The sequence below is a fragment of the Rattus norvegicus genome, chromosome 2, assembly GCF_036323735.1.
Source record: "Rattus norvegicus strain BN/NHsdMcwi chromosome 2, GRCr8, whole genome shotgun sequence".
NCBI lineage: Eukaryota > Metazoa > Chordata > Mammalia > Rodentia > Muridae > Rattus > Rattus norvegicus.
The window spans coordinates 213,667,351-213,688,674 of NC_086020.1; the positions used below are offsets into that span (position 1 = coordinate 213,667,351).

The window sequence follows — 21,324 nt, forward strand, 5'->3', positions numbered from 1 at the left end:
TGTTTAGAATTGTAATGTCCTCTTGGTAAATGTTTTTTAAAATATCAATATGAAATCTCCTTAGTTTTCTAACTAGCCTTGATTTGAAGTCTGTGCGTGCTTGTTTCTTAGTTTTATTTGTTTGGACTGTTCCCCCACCCATGGTGATAGCCTTGATATTGAGGAGTGTTTCTCAAAGACAATGCAAAGATGGATTACTTTTCTCTAATCCAATCTGTTACTTTGTGTTGTGCCTTTTTATTGAGGAACCAAGACTATTAATTCAAATTATTAGTGAACAGCATTTGATAATTCCTATTATTTTGTTATGGTGTAGCTTTTTTATGCTTCTTGGTTAATTGTTCCTGAATATTTATTCCTTGTATCCATTTGAGAATGTTTGATTTTATCTTCAGACTTAAATATTCCTTCTAATACCCTCTACAGAACTGTTTTAGTAGATATAAATTCCTTAAATCTGTTTTGTTTTGTTTTTTTTTACTTCTTGAAAGTTATATTCTGACCTCAAGACACACATCTTGGTACATGAATGCACACACACACACACACACACACACACACACACACACACACATACACAGATACATAGATACATAGATACATAGATAATACATACATACATACAAACATACATACTTACATGCATACATACATACATACATAGATACATAGATGGATACATAAATAAATGGAAATCTTAAAATAAATTGACAATGGAAGTAAAAATAAATATACTTAATTTAGATGGAAACAACTTCAATACTGTGAGAAAGACTAATTTATTTTTTCTGACATTAATACTGTAATTTCTAGTCAAGAGAAATAGCTTGGCTGGTAAGAACATTTTCAGAGGCTGGGCTTCATGTCCTAGAACCTACATCCGCCAACTGTCTCTAACTCTAGTTCCAGAAGTTATACCCACTGCACATGATACACATATAAATAAAAAATATAAATAACTAAATAATCTTTAAAATAAAAAACAGTAATTTCATTAATTAATTTGTCTAACTTTTGGTACTGGACATGAAATCCAGGCCTTGCACATGTTAGGCAAGCACTCTTTCCCAAGTCCTTGAAACAGAAATTGCCCATATCTATAGACGGATCTACTTTCAAAACAACATCATGATAAAAGACTTCTTATAATTAAAACTTCATTAAAAAACATCTTAAAATAAAAACATGTCACAGAGAAATTCGCCAGACTCAAAAACTCTATGTGATGGCTAATCTCGGTTGTCAACTTGACTGCATCTGGAGTCAACTAAATCCTAAGGAGCTGGGCATGCCTTTAAAGGATTCTCTTAATCTGATCATGTGAGGTTGGAAGATTTTCCCTAAGTTTGAATCATTTGATGTTCAGAATGCAGACTGTAAATCTGGGCCATACCTTCTGGTGGCAGAGCAGAGACAAGGATATGGAAAAGGAGGCCTTTTCTCTTCTGCCTGCATGCCCTTTATGCTGGCTGGCAAGTCCATCTCCCCTACTGCTGAGACTTCCTTTCGTTGGCTTGCAACTATCTTCAGTGTTCCAACAGAGACCCAAGATCAGCTGAGACGCCCAGCCTTGTAGACTGAACAAATACTGGATTCTTGGGAAGCAGCCACTGTTGGACTCTTTATACCACAGACCTGTCTGTAAACCACACTAATAAATGCCATCTAAATATAGCATATATATAATAGTTTATAATTTCCATCAGCTCCATTCCTTCAAGAAAACCTGACTAGCACAGACTGTGATACCAGGAACGGCTGTGCAGAAAATAAAGTATAAGGATGAATTTTTAAAATTTTCTGGAGCAGACTTTCCAACTTGCTGGCACCTATAGTTACTGGAGCCTCCTAGAGGGTTGGAGAGCAGTAAAAAATCCACAGTGAACTATTTGAGGAATGTGCTGAGATAAATATATTTCCTTATACTGATCAGCCTATTGGGGAAGAGCAAGGAATTTACTGACTCCACGCATAAAACTTTTGACAATTTGGAGGAAAATAGCAGTGCCATCTGGTTGCTTCTGGCACCTCTGGATTTATTAACAAAAGAAAAAAGTGAGCTTCCTGATAAAATTAACCAACTTCTAGCGTCTCAGTATACAGCAACAATGGAAAAACAACGAGCTCTGTGATGCAATGTCAGAGGTGTATAATACAATGCAAAGGCTTCTAAGTGTGCCCTGGAAGAGAGCCTTCTCTCCAGCAGCCATAGAGCTCAAGTTTTGGAAAATCAAACGGAATCCCTCATAAGAATGGCTGGATTAAAATGAAAACTCAAGTCCCAACCTCACAAGGTGTCATCAGTTAAGGAAGGCACTAATGGGTAAGGACCTGGGTCCTTGGAATCGCAATGTATAGGAAGACCCTACTGAGGCTGAGGACTTTGAGCTCTCAAATTCCGAAGGGTTTGTCCCCCCCCGCAGAGGAAGCAATCTTGCCACCCCTTGCAGAGGATGCATCTTTACCCTGACCTCCGGCAAAAAGATCGCCCTTTCTGCCGTTGCCTGGGGGAATTAATTCTTCTTTGCCTATTGAACCTGTGTGACTTTCTGTAGGAGATGCCAGGCAAGACAATAGTGATGTCTTTCAGGGCCTACCAATAGTTGCTTCTAAACCTATAAAGCCTATAGGCTGCTATAGGGGAGATAGAAAGTGTAGTCCATGAGGAGGTATGCTATACCACAGAAGAGCTTAAAGAGTTTGCTAATTCACTTAACGGAAGACTGGAGAATATGTTGTGGGTGTGGATTTTGGGTATGGGATGATGATGATGGAAGAAACATAAAGTAAATCATACTGAGTTTACTGATGTAGACCCACTGAGTGGAGAGGTCAGGGTTCAATAAGGAAGCTCACACAGTTTTGGGTTGTTGTTGTTGTTATTGTTGTTGTTGTTGTTGTTGCTGTTGCTGTTGCTGTTGTATTAAAGGTGTCAGGGGCTGGAGAGATGGCTCAGTGGTTAAGAGCACTGACTGCTCTTCCAGAGGACCTGGGTTAAATTCTGCCACCCACAATGGTAGCTCACAACCATCTGTAACTCCAGTTTCAACACCCTCAGGCAGACATATACCAATGCTCATGAAATTAAAAAAAAAGTATCAAGACCTTGATCATCTGTGTCTTCCAGAAAATATCACCAGTAGTGCACTCTACTGAGGACATTATGCTGACTGGGCAAGAGCTGGAGGTAGCAATCACTTTAGACTTGTTGGTAGCACATGTGCACATTAGAGGGATCCAATCAAAACCCAAGGCCCTGCTACCTCAGTGAAATTTCTAGGAGTCCAGTAGTGTGAGGCACGGAGAGATATTCCTTCTAAGGTGAAGGATAAGTTGTTGTGTCTTATCCCTCCCACCATTAAGAACCAAGCACAACATTTAGTGGCCCTATTTGGATTCTGGGGACAGCACATTCCTCACTTAGGTGTATGACTTTGGCCCATATACGAAGTGACAAGGAAGGCTGTGAGCTGTGTCCGGGGCCTGGAGCAGGAGAAGGCTCTTCAGCAGGTCCAGGCTGCTGTGCAGGCTGCTTTACCACTTGGATCATGTGATCCACAGACCTGATGGCACTTCAGGTGTCAGTGGCAACAGTGATGCTTTGGGGAGATTTAGCAGGTGAATAGTTAAGTCACGGAGGAGAGTTCTGTTTCTCTATGGAAACCTACATCTCAGTCACCTTCTCTACAGTTAGAATAGCCATTCTGAAAACGTGAGCGTCACGTTAGATTTTATACTTTGACTGTCAATTATATTGTTATGCATTAATCTACCACCAGAGGAAAAGGGGAAAGAAAAATTAATGACAGATTTGGTAAAACTGGAAAAACAGTAGCCAAAGCAATTTTAAAGAATAATCCTTACAAAAGTATCATAACGGCTAACCTCAAATTATACTGCAGAGCCATGGTGATCAAGAAGGCCTGGTACTGACATAAAGCAGATAAGATAGGGATGAAGAGACATCAGCCCTTGAGGCTCTTCCAGGGGACCCAGGATCAGTTACCAGCACCTCACATGGCCGCTTACAATGGTCTGCACCTCCAATCCCAGGGGACCTGATTAACATTTCTTACCTCTGCAGGCACTAGGTCTGCATGCAGTGCACATGTGTACACACAGGCAAAACTCATACACATAATTTTTTATAATTAAATAGACATATTTCAAGGGATCAATGAGAGGACCCAGAAATAAAACTCTAATAAAGTTAGACCCATTTGAGTTTTTACAAAGGAGTGAAAAGCATACATTTGCAGGGAGGGAGGATAGCCTATTTGACAGATGGTCCTGACAAAACCTGCTGTCTACCTTTAGGAGAATAAGGGAGGATTCATATCTTTCAAAAGTCAACTCAAAGTAGATCAAAGACTTTAATTTAAAACCCAAAATAGTGAGACTATTGAAAACACAGGGAATACTCCCTAAGACTGTTGGCAGAATTTCTACAGCACAGAAACTAGTCCCAAGCACCAGCAGCCACTACCTGGGCCTGTCTGCAATGAAAAGATCCCCACACAGCAAAAGAAGCCATCAGCAGAGCAGACTGACAGGATCGGAGCAGGTCTGCACCAGCTATGAATATGCAATAAAACTGCAAATGCACAAGTGGGCTAATGAAGAAATAGACAGTTTTCAAAAGCAGAAACAGAGGTGGCCAATAACTATTTTAAAAAGGGTTCAAGAATCCTAGCCTTCAAGGAGATGTAAACTATCTTTGAGATGCCATCTTACCTCAGTCAGAATGGCTCTCGTCAACAAATTTAATAGCAAATGTTGGAGACAATAAGGGGGATGGGGGGCCATTATTCACTGCTGACAAGAGTGTAAGTCAACCCAGCCGATATGGAAGTTAGTTTAGAGGTTCCTCCAAAACTTAAAGATGGACCTACCGTACGGTCCATCTATATATACCTCCTGGGCATGTGTTCATGGAACTGCATGCCGTACACAGTACTGTTTACATGCTCATGTTTACTGCTGTTTGATTCACTCTAAGAAAGGTCAGGAATCAACCTTGTAGTCTATCAACAGATGACAGACCAGGAAATATGGTACAAACTTAAACAAATACTTTCAGCTCTCAAGAAAAACCACAACAATTTCATAAAAATGGGTGAGCTTAGGATATATAATACTGAACAAGGTCACACAGTCTCGGAAAGAAAAACCTATAATGTATAGACACAGATCTGCATACAGATGATATAGATATATATGTCCATTGATGTGAACAAAAGCACATGTAGGAAGAGTGTAATTTAGAAAGCAGAGCAAGAAAGCGTAAATATTAGACAATGAGAAAGTCCAGGTAATGACATGAGTCTGGGAGGATATAGAAGCTAAAATAATTTTTTAATAACCATTACTATTTATTTGGGCAGTTGGCTCAGTGGTTAATAACTCTGTTGCTCTTACAGAGGACCTGTAACCCACATGGTGATTCACAACCGAATGTAACTCCAGTCTTAGGGGATCTGAAACCTTCTTTTGGCTTCTAAAGATACTACACATGGACATGGTACACAGATAAACATGTAAAAAATTCTCATACATGTAAAATAACAAATGTAAAAAAATCTTCAAAAGTAATCGTTATTATCGGTAGTTTTATATTGATAATTAATTTTGTAAGTGATATGGGATAAAGGCAGACTTGAAGCTTGATCAGTGTTGAGAGCTAGGATTTTAAAAATGAACTGAGAGGTGAGAATCTAAGGCAGGTGGCGTTTCGTTAGACAGAATCCTATTGTCCTGAGTTTGAATTGAAAATATCCTGAGAAATTATGCTGCATTCTAGTTCTGTCCCCTGAACGAGTTCCTGCACAATGACCAGTGACTGGTACGGAGCTTCTGCTAGACTGTAGCCTCTGATTCAGTCTGGAGCAGCCATGGTTCCACCGAGACATGAGTGGTTGAACTAGGGAGCAACTAGGTGAGTACAGGCAGCCTTGTTACACTGAAAATAAGGAGATTACCAGAAAGCAGTGGAGTTGTGTCCAGAGAACAGAGAAGTTTGTAGTGGTCAAAATGAAAGAAGGTAAGCACCCAGAAGGACTGAAATATATAAATAAATTTAATACAAGAATTCAAATAATAAAGCTATGTAAGGGGCAGTATGATGTGGCTTCCTGCCCCTAGGTCAGAGCCAGCAGGGCATGGGGCTTCACAAGTATTGTGGTTGCAGTGGGCCTAAGGCTTGTGCATATAATAGTAATAATAATAATTTTTAAATATATACTACATTTTTTCACATTCCTCCTTTGAGGAATGCCCTCTCTGCCAACATTAATGATTCCAATGATAATCAGAGACAGCACGAGTCCAGGAATTGAGGGTGTGGCTATGTCTTTAGCAAAATGGTAAATGCTGAGATCTTTGGGATGGCCCTGATGGCTGTGGAAAAGAACTCTAAAAACATGAGCTCAAAAATATGTGATTTTTCAACTATGTAATATATAAGGATTAATTGTATAAGGAGCTTCAAAGATCCAAAGGAACAAATGCAGCTATGAACCAGTTTATCAGAAAGCTATAGACAGGCAGACATAAATGCAGGCAGATTCCTGAGTTCAAGGTCAACTGGAACAGAGAGAATTTAGATCCAAGTGTTGTCAGAATGATAATTCCAGGACACCGCCTCATCCAACTATCTTATTGTCTGCTTGCGCTTGCTGTCTCTTCCTAAGAATTAAGGGGCTGGGGTCATGGAATGCAGATTCATGGGATAATCAAAAGGCAATTGGGGTAAAGACTGAATTGATATGTTAAATAAAAACTGGGCTTTTGATTTGCAAGAGATGAGCTATCCAGAGAGTTTAGAATAGCAAGAGAAAGCCAGAGCAAGAACACAAACATCAGTCTGGAAAGCTGTCTTGATCAGAACATAGGCTAGCAGCTTGGACCCAGGATTTGACTTTGAGTCATTTGTTTTTGCAGCTCTCAAACACCCCTTCTCTCAGAGCCCCTCTCCAAGCCTAGGCTGGTCCTTGCCTACATTCTATTGTTTCCCCTTTGCTAAATGCTTGAGAACCAAGTCTGTTTTTAATGGATATACTTGGAAGAAACCTGTTTTCTTAAATATGAATTACACTGAGCACAACCAAATAATTGATCTGGGAAACTTTCTCTGGTAATAATAAAATTAAATTAATTAAATAAAATAAACCTAAGAAGTGTTGGCTTTGACTGTCACCCTTGTGAAAAACCCCTAAATAAAAGGACTCCAGTATCACAAAAAGAGGGGCAGACGCCATGTAATTAGCCACTACTAGAAGTCTGCAGCGTCATGCGTAAGGAAATGGACTGAGAAGAAAATGAAATGTCAATCTAGCTGAGCCTTGAGAAAGCTGAAAGTGGCATCATAAGAACGTGGTCTACAGAAACCAGACTCTGAGAAACCAAACCAGAAGATTCATCAGCAACAGAAATTGCAAGAAAAGGTCAAAAGAAAAAAATACAAGAAACTTAAAGACCTATCTACCAGTTTCAATACAGTATTTGGTGGTGTTTTTCACACACCTTTTATAAACAAGTGCTTAAGACATGGAGTTTGCTGTGACATTTGTTTCCCAGGATTGCCAGAAGCTACATCCATAAAGTCTCATCAACCTGACTGCCCAAATGTTAGCTGAACAAGTATGATGCCAATAGACATGACGACATGGTTGAGGCAAAGCTCACAAGGCCTCAACCCTTCGCAAAGACTACAGATAACTAAAGAACAGTGGGGGCAAGAGAGACCATCTTCCCCAGCACGCCAGTTGATTGCCCAATACCAAATGCTCAGCCCTGAAAACATACATGCAAGTAACAGTACTCTGACTGAGCAGCTTGTATGTGTGTAGTTAGAAATATATGTCTCTCTGTGTGTGTTTGCTTGCACACACACACACACACACACCCCACACGTTATAACAATTAATGAAAAAAAGAAGCCAAGAATGTAAAAACAAGCAAGGAATGGGTATACAGAAATGCTTAGAAGGAGGAAACAGGAGAGGGACATGCTCTAATTATATTCATAATCTCAAAAATTAAAAACAATTTTTTTTCAAAAGAAGACAGGAAGCGAGGAGGAGGGAGTAGATCTGGGAAGAGTTAGGGAAGGAGTGGAGGGTGGATACGATCAAAACACATTGTATGAAATTCTTAAGGAATTTAGTGCTTTTTTTAATTAAAGAAATGGTGGCTCTGTAAGTAGGTTGCTGGTTATTCATGTAGGTGGGTAGTCTTGCCATTTACTGACAAAACTGAAACGTGTCTCTTGTTACAGAGGATCATGTTATCGTGATTATGTGGTTAAAGCAAACGCAACATTGTTTCTGTTTCTCATTACTGTTTCATACAAATGTTACTAATGTGGTAGAAATAACAGGTTTGCTACATTTCATTATCTTCTTTCAAAGTCTCTGTTTCCAAGAGGATGCTTTACCCCTAACACTCAGTCTGCTGTGTGTTTCAGATAGCAGAACTCGTGGCAGCCGAATTCTTTGATCAAGGAGACAGAGAGAGAAAAGAACTTAACATGGAGCCCGCTGTAAGTCCACTTTGTTGGAATCCTTCGCTACATTTTAATGCTAACTACTTGGTTTAGAGACAGGTTCTTACTGTGTATGTCATTCTTCTCTCTGTCATGAATCCTATGGCCTCAGACTCTTGGTGCTGGTGTGACAAGGGTGTGACCACTCTTGCCTAAAGTGTATATTGTTTAACACTTCTATGACACCTTTCATCAGGTTTACTACTTAACACTCTCTCTCTCTCTCTCTCTCTCTCTCTCTCTCTCTCTCTCTCGTTTTTGGATTTTTTAATTTACATTTCAAATGTTATTCCCTTTCCCGGTTTCCCAGACATAAGCCCCTGCTTCCATCCTCCTCCCCTTCTTTTCTATAAGGGTGTGCCTTTCCCTTCAGCCTTGTGTGGTCCCTGATTTTAGTGGGATCGCTTCAAAGATTCTCTGCATTTAGTTTGATGTTAGCTACTGGTTTGCTGTATATGGCTTTTACTATGTTTAGGTATGGACCTTGAATTCCTGATCTTTCCAGGACTTTTATCATGAAGGGGTGTTGAATTTTTTCAAATACCTTCCCAGCATCTAATAAAATGATCATGTGGTTCTTATCTTTGAGTCTGTTTATATAGTGGATTACGTTGATGCATTTCCGTATATTGAACCATCCCTGCTTCCCTGGGATGAAGCCTACTCATGATGGATGATTGTTTTGATGTATTCTTGGATCCAGTTTATGAGAATTTTATTGAGTATTTTTGTGTCAATATTCATAAGGGAAAGTGGTCTGAAGTTCTCTTTCTTTGTTGGGTCTTTGTGTGGTTTAGGTATAAGAGTAATTGTGGCTTCATAGAAGGAATTTGGTAGTGCTCTGCCTGTTGCTATTTTGTAGAATAGTTTGGACAGTATTTGGTATGAGGTCTTCTATGAAGGTCTGATAGAATTCTGCACTAAACCCTTCTGGTCCTGGGCTCTTTTTGGCTGGAAGACTTTTTAATAACTGCTTCTATTTCTTTAGGAGTTATGGAGTTGTTTAGATGGTTTATTTGTTCCTGATTTAACTTTGGTACCTGGTATCAGTCTAGAAAATTGTCCATTTCCTGCAGATTTTCCAGTTTTGTTGAATATAGGCTTTTGTAGTAGGATCTGATGATTTTTTTAATTTCCTCAGATTCTGTTGTTATGCCTCCCTTTTCATTTCTGATTTTGTTAATTTGAATACATTCTCTGTATCCTCTGGTTAGTCTGGCTAAGAGTTTATCTACTTGTTGATTTTCTCAAAGAACCACCTCCTGGTTTTGTTGATTCTTTTTATGGTCCTTTTGGTTTCTATTTGGTTGATTTCAGCCCTGAGTTTGATTATTTCCTGCTTTCTACTCCTCTTGGGTGTATTTGCTTCTTTTTGTTCTAGAGCTTTTAGGTGTGCTGTCAAGCTGCTGATGTATGCTCTCTCCTGTTTCTTTTTGCAGGCACTCAGAGCTATGAGTTTTCCTCTTAGCACAGCTTTCATTGTGTCCCATAAGTTTGGGTATGTTGTGCCTTCGTTTTCATTAAATTCTAAAATGTCTTTAATTTCTTTCTTTATTTCTTTCTTGACCAGGTTATCATTGAGTGGAGTGTTGTTTAACTCCCATGTCTATATGGGCTTTCTGTTGTTTTTGTTGTTATTGAAGACCAGCCTTAGTCCATGGTGGTCAGGTAGGATGCATGAGATTATTTCTATCTTCCTGTATCTGTTGAGGCCTGTTTCGTGCCCAGTTATATGGTCAGTTTTGGTGAAGGTACCATGAGGTGCTGAGAAGAAGGTATATCCTTTTGTTTTAGGATGAAATGTTCTATAAATATTTGTTAAATCCATTTGGTACATGACTTCTGTTAATTTCCCTATGCCCCTATTTAATTTCTGTTTCCATGATCTGTCCATTGATGAGAGTGGGATGTTGAAATCTCCTACTATAATTGTATGAGGTGCAATGTGTGATTTGAGCTTTAGTAAGGTTTCTTTTACGAATGTAGGTGCCCTTGCATTTGGGGCTGATATTCCAGATTGGGAGTTCATTTTGGTGGGTTTTTCCTTTGATGTATATGAAGTATCCTTCCTTATCCTTTTTGATGACTTTTGGTTGAAAGTCAATTTTATTCAATATTAGACTCCAACTTGTTTCTTTGGACCATTTGCTTGGAAACTTGTTTTCCAGCCTTTTATTCTGAGATAGTGTCTGTCTTTGTCACTGAGGTGTGTTTCCTGTATGCAGCAAAATGCTGGGTCCTCTTTACGTATCCAGTCTGTTAGTCTATGTCTTTTTATTGGGAAATCAATTCCATTGATGTTAAGAGATATTAAGAAATAATGATTGTTGCTTGCTGTTATTTTTGTTGTTTGAGTTGGAATTATGTTTGTTTGTCTCTCTTCTTTTGGTTTCATTGCAAGGAGATTACTTTCTTGCTTTTTCTAGGGTGTAGTTTCCCTCCTTGTGTTGGAGTTTTTCATCTATTATCCTTTGTAGGGCTGGATTTGTGGAAAGATATTGTGTAAATTTGGTTTTGACATGGAATATCTTTGTTTCTCCATCTATGATAATCGAGAGTTTTGCTGGATATAGTAATCTGGGCTGGCATTTGTGTTCTCTTAGGGTCTGTATAACATCTGCCCAGGATCTTCTGGCTTTCACAGTCTCTGTTGAGAAGTCTGATGTAATACTTATAGGTCTGTCTTTATATGTCACTTGACTCTTTTTCTCTTACTGCTTTTAATATTCTTTCTTTGTTTTGTGCATTTGGTGTTTTGACTATTTTGTGATGGGAGGGATTTCTTTTATGGTTCAATCTATTTGGAGTTCTGTATGCTTCTTGTATGTTAATGGGCATCTTTTCCTTTAGGTTAAGGAAGTTTTCTTCTATAATTTTGTTGAAGATTTTTACTGGCCCTTTAAGTTGGAAGTCTTCACTCTCTTCTATACCTATTATCCTTAGGTTTGATCTTCTCATTGCCTGTATTTCATGGATGTTTTGGACTAGGAGCTTTTTGCCTTTTACATTATCTTTGACAGTTGTGTAGATATTTTCTATGGTATCTTCTGCCCCTGAGATTCTCTCTTCTATTTCTTATAGTCTGTTGGTGATGCTTGTATCTATGACTCCTGATTTCTTTCCTAGGTTTTCTATCTCCAGAGTTGTCTCCCTTTGTGATTTCTTTATTCTTTCTGTTGCCATTTTTAAATCCTGGACAGTTTTGTTCAATTCCTTCACCTGTTTGATTGTGTTTTCCTCTCATTTTTAAAGGGATTTTTGTGTTTCCTCTTTAAGGGCTTCTACTTGTTTACTTGTGTTGTCCTGTATTTCTTTAAGGGAGTTATTTATGTCCTTCTTAAAGTCCTCCATCATCACCATAAAATGTGATTTTAAACCTAAATCTTGCTTTTCGAGTGTGTTTGCATATCCAGTATTTGCTTTGGTGGGAGAACTGGGCTCTGATGATGCCAAGTGTCTTGGTTTCTGCTGCTTAGGTTCCTGCGCTTGCCTCTTGCCATCAGGTTGTCTCTGGTGTTAGCTTGTCTTGCTGTTGTTGACAGTGACCTGATCCTCCTGTAGGCCTATATGTCAGAACTCCTGTAGATCTGTTTTCTTTCAGCTGGATCTGGGATCAGAGAACTCTGCTCTCAGGTGTGTAGATGCTCCAGGAGACTCGCTTTCAGCTCTCGGCACAGGCACAAACCCAAAGGGTCCTGCTCCTAGGTCCCTGTGCCCAGAGGGCACAGATGGCACTGATTTTCTCCTGGGTCAGGTATATGCACAGAATGTAGTAGTCTCCTCTGAGTTCTCAGAAATGTCCTCACTTCTGAAGGTCCAGCTCTCCCCCATGGGATTTGGGTGCAGGGAGCTATGTGACTGGTTCAGTTCAGTTCCAGGAGCAGGCAGAAATCAGCAGGTTCCTGCTGCTGACTGCTGCTATATTCCTGTATCCAGAGGCCACTATGCAGTTTCCTCTTGTGCCAGAGATGTGGGCAGAAGTGGGCAGAAGTGGCATTTTGTCCTGCAGTCTCAGGATTGTCTGCACTTCTGGGAGTTCAGCTTTCTCTCCCACAAGATTTGGGTGCAGGGAGCTGTGGGATCGGTTCAGTTCAGTTCCAGGCACAGCCAGAAACCGGAAGTGTCCCATCCCAGAGGAGTTCTGCCTTTGTGTGTCCTGAGTCTACCAGGCAGGTCACTTGGAGCGGAAAAGTTGATCTTACCTCTGCTCTCAGCTGTGTAGGCACTCCTGGTGACTGGCTTTCAGCTCTTGGAGCAGGCAGAAATCCAAAGGGTCTTGCCCCAGACTGTTCCTAGGTCCCTGTGCCCAGGGGACACAGATGTCACTAGGCGATTTCCCCTTGGGTTGGGAATGTGGGCAGAGAGTAGTTGTTTCCTCTGAGTTCTCAGGAGTGTCTACACTTCTCACTTTCTCTCTTTTTAGAAGAATTATACATGGTGATTACAAAAGCCAGCTAGGAAGACAAATATTGCTTACATATCATGGCCTTGTTTTTCCTTCTAGTTTGTCTGTAATAAGGTGCTTTTATTCTAATATGATCATAGGTGCATACGGATCATAATTATATGAAATATATGCAGCCACAACTTAATTCACTTCCTTTGCTGTCATATTTGCCACGTTCATTGTTACAAACAGCACTGTGATAAGAGCTGCGTTGCTCTTTTTTACTCTTCTGTGGAGATAAATAAACTTCCATAGGGGAGCAATGACTTCAAGAGTGTTTGCATAGCAACCATTTAATATAAACGTATGCATCTCAGATGGGAGAGAAGGATTCTTCTCAAACCATTTATACTTCAGTTACTTCCTTTTCTTTGTAGAGTTGGGAATGTATACACATACATGTGTATGTATGTATGTATGTATGTATGTATGTATGTATGTATGTATATGTGTCTGCCTGCATGTATTTACATATGTTTGCACCCTTTAAGGTAACCACCAATTCATCTTTTTTTACAGTCAGCCTTTCCTGCACACTTTGAATAAATGTAGACCTGTTTGTGTATATTTTCAGGATCTAATGAACAGGGAGAAGAAAAATAAAATCCCAAGTATGCAAGTTGGGTTCATAGACGCCATCTGCTTGCAGCTGTATGAGGTATTTACAGAGAAAAATACTAGAAATACTAGACTGCTAAAGTTAGATTATGTTGTGAATTGAATCTGAAGTGCATTGAAAAGATTAACACTAGATGCGTATTTTTGCTTCTATGTCAAAAAACATAATTATCACTGGTATTGTTTCTTTTTGCTGATGAATGTGATGTCTGTACAGATGTAAAATGTAGGGATACATTTTACATTCACTATTTTGCAAAGGCATTGACTCACTCCGGGTATAAATATCTACAGAGTGCCTAGGGTGTGCTGGACACTGACATTAATTTAGGGGATGCTAAGAGGCGCATGATGGTGCTGTCCTCGAGGGGGATATTTCCTGCATACTCTGTGGTAGCATAATCTTGCTAAAGCTTAATTTTAGCTTAAGTACAAAAAATTGTCACCCGACTCTTTTTTTTTCACTGTCATATTATGAACATTTTTCTGGGGACATTTTAAAAGGAGGAGGTTACAGGAATACAGGCTCCGATTTCTACCCTCTGTCAGTTTTACTTCTTGGCTTTTTGTAGCTTTTGTTCTTCCAGCAAAAAACAAAACAAAACAAAACAAAACAAAAAACAAACAAAAAAAAACAAAAAACAAAAAACAAAAACAAAAAAAACAAAAAACAAAAAAACAAAAAACTTCAGTGTTTAGATGTTTATTATCCCACTACAGAAAGGAGATCATGTCTTTGTTTCTAAAAAGTGCAAATGGATTTAAGTTTTATTTATTTGAGAAATTATCCTGAAGTTATCATAAAAGGTTAAGGCCAGACAGAAACTACAATTTTCCAATCCAGACGTTGCAGATTCAATAACTGGATGTGTAAAGTTCTCCTTCCACAGAGAGAATATTCACTCCAAATGTGTAGTTAGTGCAGACCCCAACTGAGAATCCACTGCTTTTATCCTTATTCTGGGGTTCAGTGTTCTATTGCTGTGAAGAGACATCATGACCAGGCAATTCTTATATAGGAAAGCATTTAATTGGGGCTGGCTTACAGTTTCAGAGGTTTAGTCCATTATCATTGTGGCCAGAAGCAGCCAAGCACGGTACTCGAGTGGTTGAGAAGTAGAAAACTACATCTTCATCCACAGGCAGAGGGGGGAGAAGGAGGGAGGCAGGGAGGAGGGGAGGGAGGGAAGATAGAGATGGAGAGAGAGAGAGAGAGAGAGAGAGAGAGAGAGAGAGAGAGAGAGAGAGAGAGAGAAGCTGCTTGGGCTTGGGATTTTGAAACCTCAGAGTCCACTCCCAGTGACACATTTCCTCCAACAAGACCACACCTCCTAATCCTTCTCAAATAGTGCTACCCCCTGGTCACTGAGCCTATATGAGTCTATGGGGGCCATCGTATTCAAACCACCAAAAAAAGCATGGACAGGTTTAATACAGTCTGCTAATTAGGATGAGGGAGAAGGTAGAACAGAAGACACCAAAGGAAACTGAGGAAAAGGCCACTGCATGTCCACCTCTGCAGCACTGTTTCCCCACAGACTACAGGGTCCATTTGGTTAGTTTCCTCCTTTGTGTAGTTCTTCCTCAGAAGCGGCTAGGAGCAGAATTTTAGGTACCCTCAACCCTCCTCTGCATGACAGACACCTTCTCTGTTGGTTGAATAAAGAGCTTTTCTCAGCCGATGACACCCGTGGCTCTTGACTTTTCCCATCCCTGAAATCAATCGGAAAGAATTGTGTTGTCAGAAGAGCCGTTGTAGACTCCACTCTGTGGTGCGGTTTGTACGCTCACTCGTTATGCTGTTGGGAATTCTGTATGATCTTAAGTAGTGTTTTACTTTTACAGTGAAAGTAGTACATTTTCACTGCAAAGCAAACAGAACGCCCTGGGAGGCAAACCGGAAGATAAAGTCTCTCACGGTCTTACTATTTAGAGGTAGCTACCGATGCTGGTGCGTGTGCCGTAAGGTGTCTTAATGTCATTTAATAAAAAATTGGTTTTTGAAATCCATGATATAACACACATGGCTCTGTTACAGAGGTGTGCCTGAGACATTTGTGACGACCATCAAATACTTTTAAGATATTACTAAGCCTTGCTGTGACATTTGTCATGTCTCTACAAAGAAAGCTACAGCAAATGTTCTGGTAGCTAAATGGCACTGTGCTTGGTATATAATAATAACCTTTATTAAAATCTTGCATTATAAAAGCACATTGTATAAAGCCATTCTGTGGGAAAGCAACGGTACGGCCTCCCACGTCACCCTCTGGAAGTGACAGCTTGCATGAAGGTTAAGATCTACCTCAGTGAGCCCACACACAAAGCTCAGTGTTTACGAACTTTTAAGATTCGTTTTTATTTTTAATTATGCATGTCTTCTCATGGGTACCTGCAAAGGGGTACAGGCGTTCCTAGAGGCCAGAGGCAATGGACCCCTGGGACATTAGGCAGTTATGAGGCACCAAACATGAGAGCTGGGAACCAAACTCAGGTCCTATACAAGGAGCAGTATATGTTCTTAGCTGCCAAGCCATCACCGCCCCCCCCCCACCACCACGCCATCAAACTCCCTCAGTGTTACTTTGAAATACCTGTACTTTGTCTCTAAGTATGTCTCCTTAGCCGGATAGCGTAAGGGGAATCCGTGGCAAATACCCTGTGTATGTTTCTAGAACCTATGAGAATGCCAGCCGCGCCGCTGCTCAGGCAATGGATGTGGCCCTCGTGGCAAGCCTGCAGCAGCGGCTTCTCCCTAATTGTTTTCCTTTCTTTTCCTTAGGCCCTGACCCACGTCTCAGAAGACTGTTTGCCCCTGCTGGATGGCTGCAGGAAGAACAGGCAGAAATGGCAAGCCCTCGCAGACCAGCAGGAGAAGACGCTCCTTAATGGGGAGAGCGGCCAGGCCAAGCGGGACTGACCTTCTCCCCCTCCTCCCCTCCCCCACCCCCACCGGGTGTTCGAACTGCCCTAGGCCTGGTTTCGCCATACACTATGCAGACTCGAGTGCACTTTGCCACTGCTGTATTTTATTTTTGCACAACTTCTGAGAGCATGAGGTGTTTCAGAGATTGCTACCTACTTTCCGTGCTTTTGTTTTATGCCACTGAAGTGGAGCCGTCAGTCATGCCCACTCTAACACTTTGATAAGAGTGGTGTAAACTGCATTCCCACACGCAGCTTGGTTATGCTTGGGGAGTATGAATAACCGGCCTTTGTGTTTCTGAGTCACCAGTCTTTCAAACACGTTAGGAATCGTTCTCGGAAGTGGGTTAGGGGCGAACTGAATGTGTCCTGGGACATTTAAAGCCATCCTGAAATTAACGCTGAGTGGATGTTAGGGAGAAATGAATGTGTTTTAACTTGTCGGAAGTGTCTCGACCAAGTTAAAGACTTGTGAAGCAAGAAAACGTGGTACCTAATTGCTCTGCTCTCTCTGGGATGGAGAGAACTAGCAGTGCATCCCATCTGTGGCCGAACAAACTTAAGCGACAGCCCATCCACGCAGTCTCCCTTCAGCATGCAGAACGCCCGGGCCAGATGATTCCTCCCCCCACTGACTGTCCTAAGAGAGAGTGCCTGTCAGACATGGGAGGGCCCTGGATAGCCCTCAGCCAAGAGAAATGTTTTACTTGAAGGTCTTTCTGACAATCCACTTTTTTAAACGCTGAAAACTTTTTAAACTCTCCTTTTTGAATTTTTCTTTTACTTCTCATCTCCTTAATTCAACAGTTTTAAGTTTCAACAGAGAAGTGGTCACAGGAGTGCCTGCCTGAAGGTAGATAGGATGGCACATATGTGAGTGCAAGTATGGTCTCTATTCCTTCTGTCACCTGAAATTGACAGGAAAAAATGAATAATTCTATGAGTAGGGGAGGTCTGTTTCCAATTGGCAGGCCAGACAATGAATTCAAAGGAGCAGTGTGTGAAAAAGTCTTCCTGCCCAAACAAAACAACGTTTAGTACTGGGGGAATAGAAAATGGATCGAACCAAGCGACTGCAGTGGGGGAAGAGTATCTGCTCCACGTGTGCAGGATGGTTTGGGTCTGGGCAGAATTAGAAGGGTATGATTTCTTAATTCCCACCCTCTCCCCCAGTTCTCCCAATGAGGGTGAAGTACTTGGTCTGGGTTTCTAGCATTAATTTGCCTTAAAATGGTTTCTTTCCCCTTTCCTCTCTGTTTAAAACTCACCATGGTCATTTTAATCCTGTGTATGTATATTTTATTGGGGTTTTGTTCTTCCTCGGATATGGAAGGGCAAGGCTGGTATTGCTTTGTGCTGGTCAAGGCTAGTCCAGGGAATTGTCACCCACTGCTAAATGTATTCTTGTTGTAATACGTGTATTTTATTTTCAGAATTTTATTTTATTTTTATTCCATGTCGTGTAGATGAAACCTGTAAGGTTGCTGTAATGCACTGGTGTGTAAATGATTAGACTTTCACTAATACTAATCATATCAGCATTGAATACGCCTACGCAGAGTGTGGACGTGCTGCCTAGAGGATGCCCACAAGCCTGGCGTTGTACCCCACACACTGAGACTGAGCAGCTCTGCTGAAATACCGCCATAGACATGTGTAGCTTCTCCACACTCCTCTGACTTGAGCCACTGAGAGTATTTTTAAAGATGACAGATCATAAGTGGAGGATTTGTCTAACATAGTAATAGGCAAGAAGTCCTATGTAGATTGGAAATTATCTGCTTGCTTTAGGCAATGGTTTGTTTTACTCTAGACATTAACATAGGAAAAGCAGTGTCGTGCCTGTGACATTTTTACTGCTAGGTATTTTAGTTCAGACAGAGGAGAATGCTATTTAATTCAAGTAATTTTTTTTATTTTATAGGAAAACCATTCCATACGTGGATTTCTATCTGTGGTACAAGAAAACAAGTCATAGGTTTTGTTCTTAATGTGAATATTGCCTTTTCAGTATCCACTCAAGTTGGAATATATTTATCACATTGTAATATTATAATTCCCCTCTCATGCTGCCGCGAATCGATAGTGCCCGTTATGAACAAGATGGTGCTCTGGTCCTGGACTCTTTGTTTGACAAACTGCTTGGCCGGCTGTAGTGAAATAATACGATATCATTTCATTTTAACTTTCAGCCAGAAAAATCCTCATGGTTTGGTGACTTGTGTGTAAAGTGTCCTGATCTTACACGTTTAGAAGAGTCGCCTTTGCCAGTCAGGATGCTTAACCTCTGGACCTAAGGAAGGTGTGCAGCAGTTCGGAAAGAGCTTGTGTTTGAGGGGAATGTCCCAGGAAGCAGCTCTTAAGCCTTCCTTATGGCCTTTGAGACCCCGTCGGAAAACGGGGTATTGAGGCAGAGTGACCCCAAGTACTTTTGATTCACTCCACACAGACCTGGCTCAGAGCACAGACGCAGGATGACACTCTCACTGGTTGGCTAATGATGACAGAGCTTCTTTTAGGGACAGCATGGAGATGAGGGAGTATGTGAAAATGTACTGGAGATAATGGTTTCTTGGAGGAACTTGAGTCCCCGAGACTCTTGCCTACCTGTTAAGTGCCTTTACTCTCAGAACGTTGCCGAAGTGTGAGGCTTGGCACCTGTTACATTTCCAAACTTCCCGAGTTTCTCGCTAGGTTACACTCCTAAACCTTATCGGTGAGCGGCATGGCCTTTTCTTTAACTTGATTTAAGGTGAGAAGAGACGAAATGTTCCCCGCTCTCCTGGAAACAGCTGTCTCAAATAAGGTGGCAGAATTTAATTACTCAGCATCCACCGTGCTTCAGCCCCTTTTTATTAGATCCTCTCCTTACGTTAGGTACAGTGCTCAGATGCTGAAACAGCAGGGAGTCCGGGGAGCTCATGGGCCACACAGGAAATGACTAAGAGTGCCATTCCTCGACCTGCCAACCTAACATGCAAGGGCACAAGGCTTTGTATCGCTGTCCTCTTCGTCTGTAACACACGCTGTGCACTTTTATCCAAAACCTCTTAAGAAGCTGTCAGTGAACATTCTGTCTTCCTGTTGGCATGGATCATTTACCTTGCTGATAGCTTTAAGAACACCTTACATAAGGAGTCCCATCTTCCGTGACATAGGTCATGCAACCAGAGAGAGAGAGAGAGAGAGAGAGAGAGAGAGAGATCAGAGTTCTCGGACCATTCAACTGCAGATTTGGACTTTCTGCCCTCTCACAGAGAGCAAATAAGGAAGTATTAAAGCTTACCTCACCTCTCCACGTTGTTATCAAAAGCCTGTGTAGACATGTCTTGAATGTCATTGAAAGTGATGTAAATAGCTGAAAAATAGAAATTTCTATTACAGTTTAAGAACTCTAATGAACAGTCACTCGCCACTGTTGACGATCTATTTGTATTCTTATGCCTTTTCAATATATCTGAACAAATATATAGTTTCTGCCACTATTTTTATACTAGCATCAAAGAGTTACTATGTAAATTATGTTTTGCTGTGAAGTCATCCAAAAACGACTGAAATGTTGGTTTCTTTCCTTTCCTCACCCCACATGATAAACCATTTCCAGTGATCCTTCTTCGAGGGTGTCATTCTCCAGAAGCACACACCCACCTGGCCCCGGGTCCCTGTGGAGTCAGACCTGGTCAGGGAAGGGGAGAACTCACCACTTTGCTGGTTCTCATTTTGCAGTGCTGTAAAAATAAAGGGAATGAACGAGAATGCATGTGGTGTGATCATTAGGGGACCTGGAGCTCTGAGGCTGAGGGCTTTACACTGGGGAAGCTGGTTCAGCTGGTCTGAGAGAATCTTACATGTGGCATGACCACTAGTCAGTACTTACATAGACTCTTCAATACCAGTCTTTTTCCTTATCGGTCATGTTTCATGCTACCAATTTGAGAGTGGTGTTTCCCACCTTAACGGCGCTATGGAGAGGTGTGGTATTAACAACCTGGTGTCCACAGGGAGCTAAAACTTAGGTGCTGCCTTCTTGCCAAATGGCTTGAACTTGAGTCAAGTCCAGATGGGTGGCTTCACAGCCAATGTTAAGACTACGCCTTGCTCTTTTTGAATATGGTGTTTTAAAAGCCCCACATCCTGTCTTATTAGATTGAATATACTGCCTGGTAGCTTCATAAACAACATTGTTTTTCTCAGACAGTTTGGTTCTGTGAGCATCATTCCTTGATTTAGTTCTGCTGATAAAGGGTTAATGTAATGCCTCAAGGGACTCGCTGCTGTTTCTGGTATAAAAGACAACAGGGTATAGATATTGTGTGTGTGTGTGTGTGTGTGTGTGTGTGTGTGTGTGTGTGTGGTGTGTGGTGTGTGTGTGTGTGTGTGTGTGTGTGTGTGTGTGCGCTCGCGCATGCGCTCACGCCACTAGACAAGCCCTCTTGTTGGGAAAACAGCTCACCCCAAAGAGTGGCACCAGTACACATAATAGAATATTTAAACAATTTCTGACCATGAGAGGGCACCAGAATTTCATTTGTATTTTCAAAACGGTACTAACTGGCCATAAAAATAAAATAATTAAGAACTGCTTCTTCAAATATTTTTTGGTAACCAAATATAAAAAAGAACTCCAACTGAGAAATTCTGAAAGTAATGGAAGATTCATCTCTCTCTATTGATTTGTATGGACATTTAAAACTTTGTTTAGCCCTTTAATCCAGTGACTGAGAAGACTTTCTCCAAGCAAATGGTAAGATCACTTAGTTCTCTGCCACTGAGAATTCCCCTCCTGGGGCAA

The 21,324-nt window shown here is 41.0% G+C and overlaps 1 protein-coding gene across 2 annotated transcripts in view; it reads left to right on the plus strand.

Moving 5' to 3' along the window:
• The window catches only part of Pde5a (phosphodiesterase 5A), a 144,817-nt gene extending 124,529 nt beyond the window's left edge, over positions 1 to 20,288 (plus strand). Inside the window, exons 19-21 of one of the 2 annotated variants that reach the window (XM_006233260.5) lie at positions 8,465 to 8,539; positions 13,564 to 13,647; positions 16,390 to 20,288. In XM_006233260.5, the coding sequence (XP_006233322.1) occupies positions 8,465 to 8,539; positions 13,564 to 13,647; positions 16,390 to 16,527 (297 nt within the window). In that variant the 3' untranslated portion in view covers positions 16,528 to 20,288. 2 annotated transcript variants of the gene reach the window in all.
• Positions 20,289 to 21,324: the final 1,036 nt, after the last annotated feature.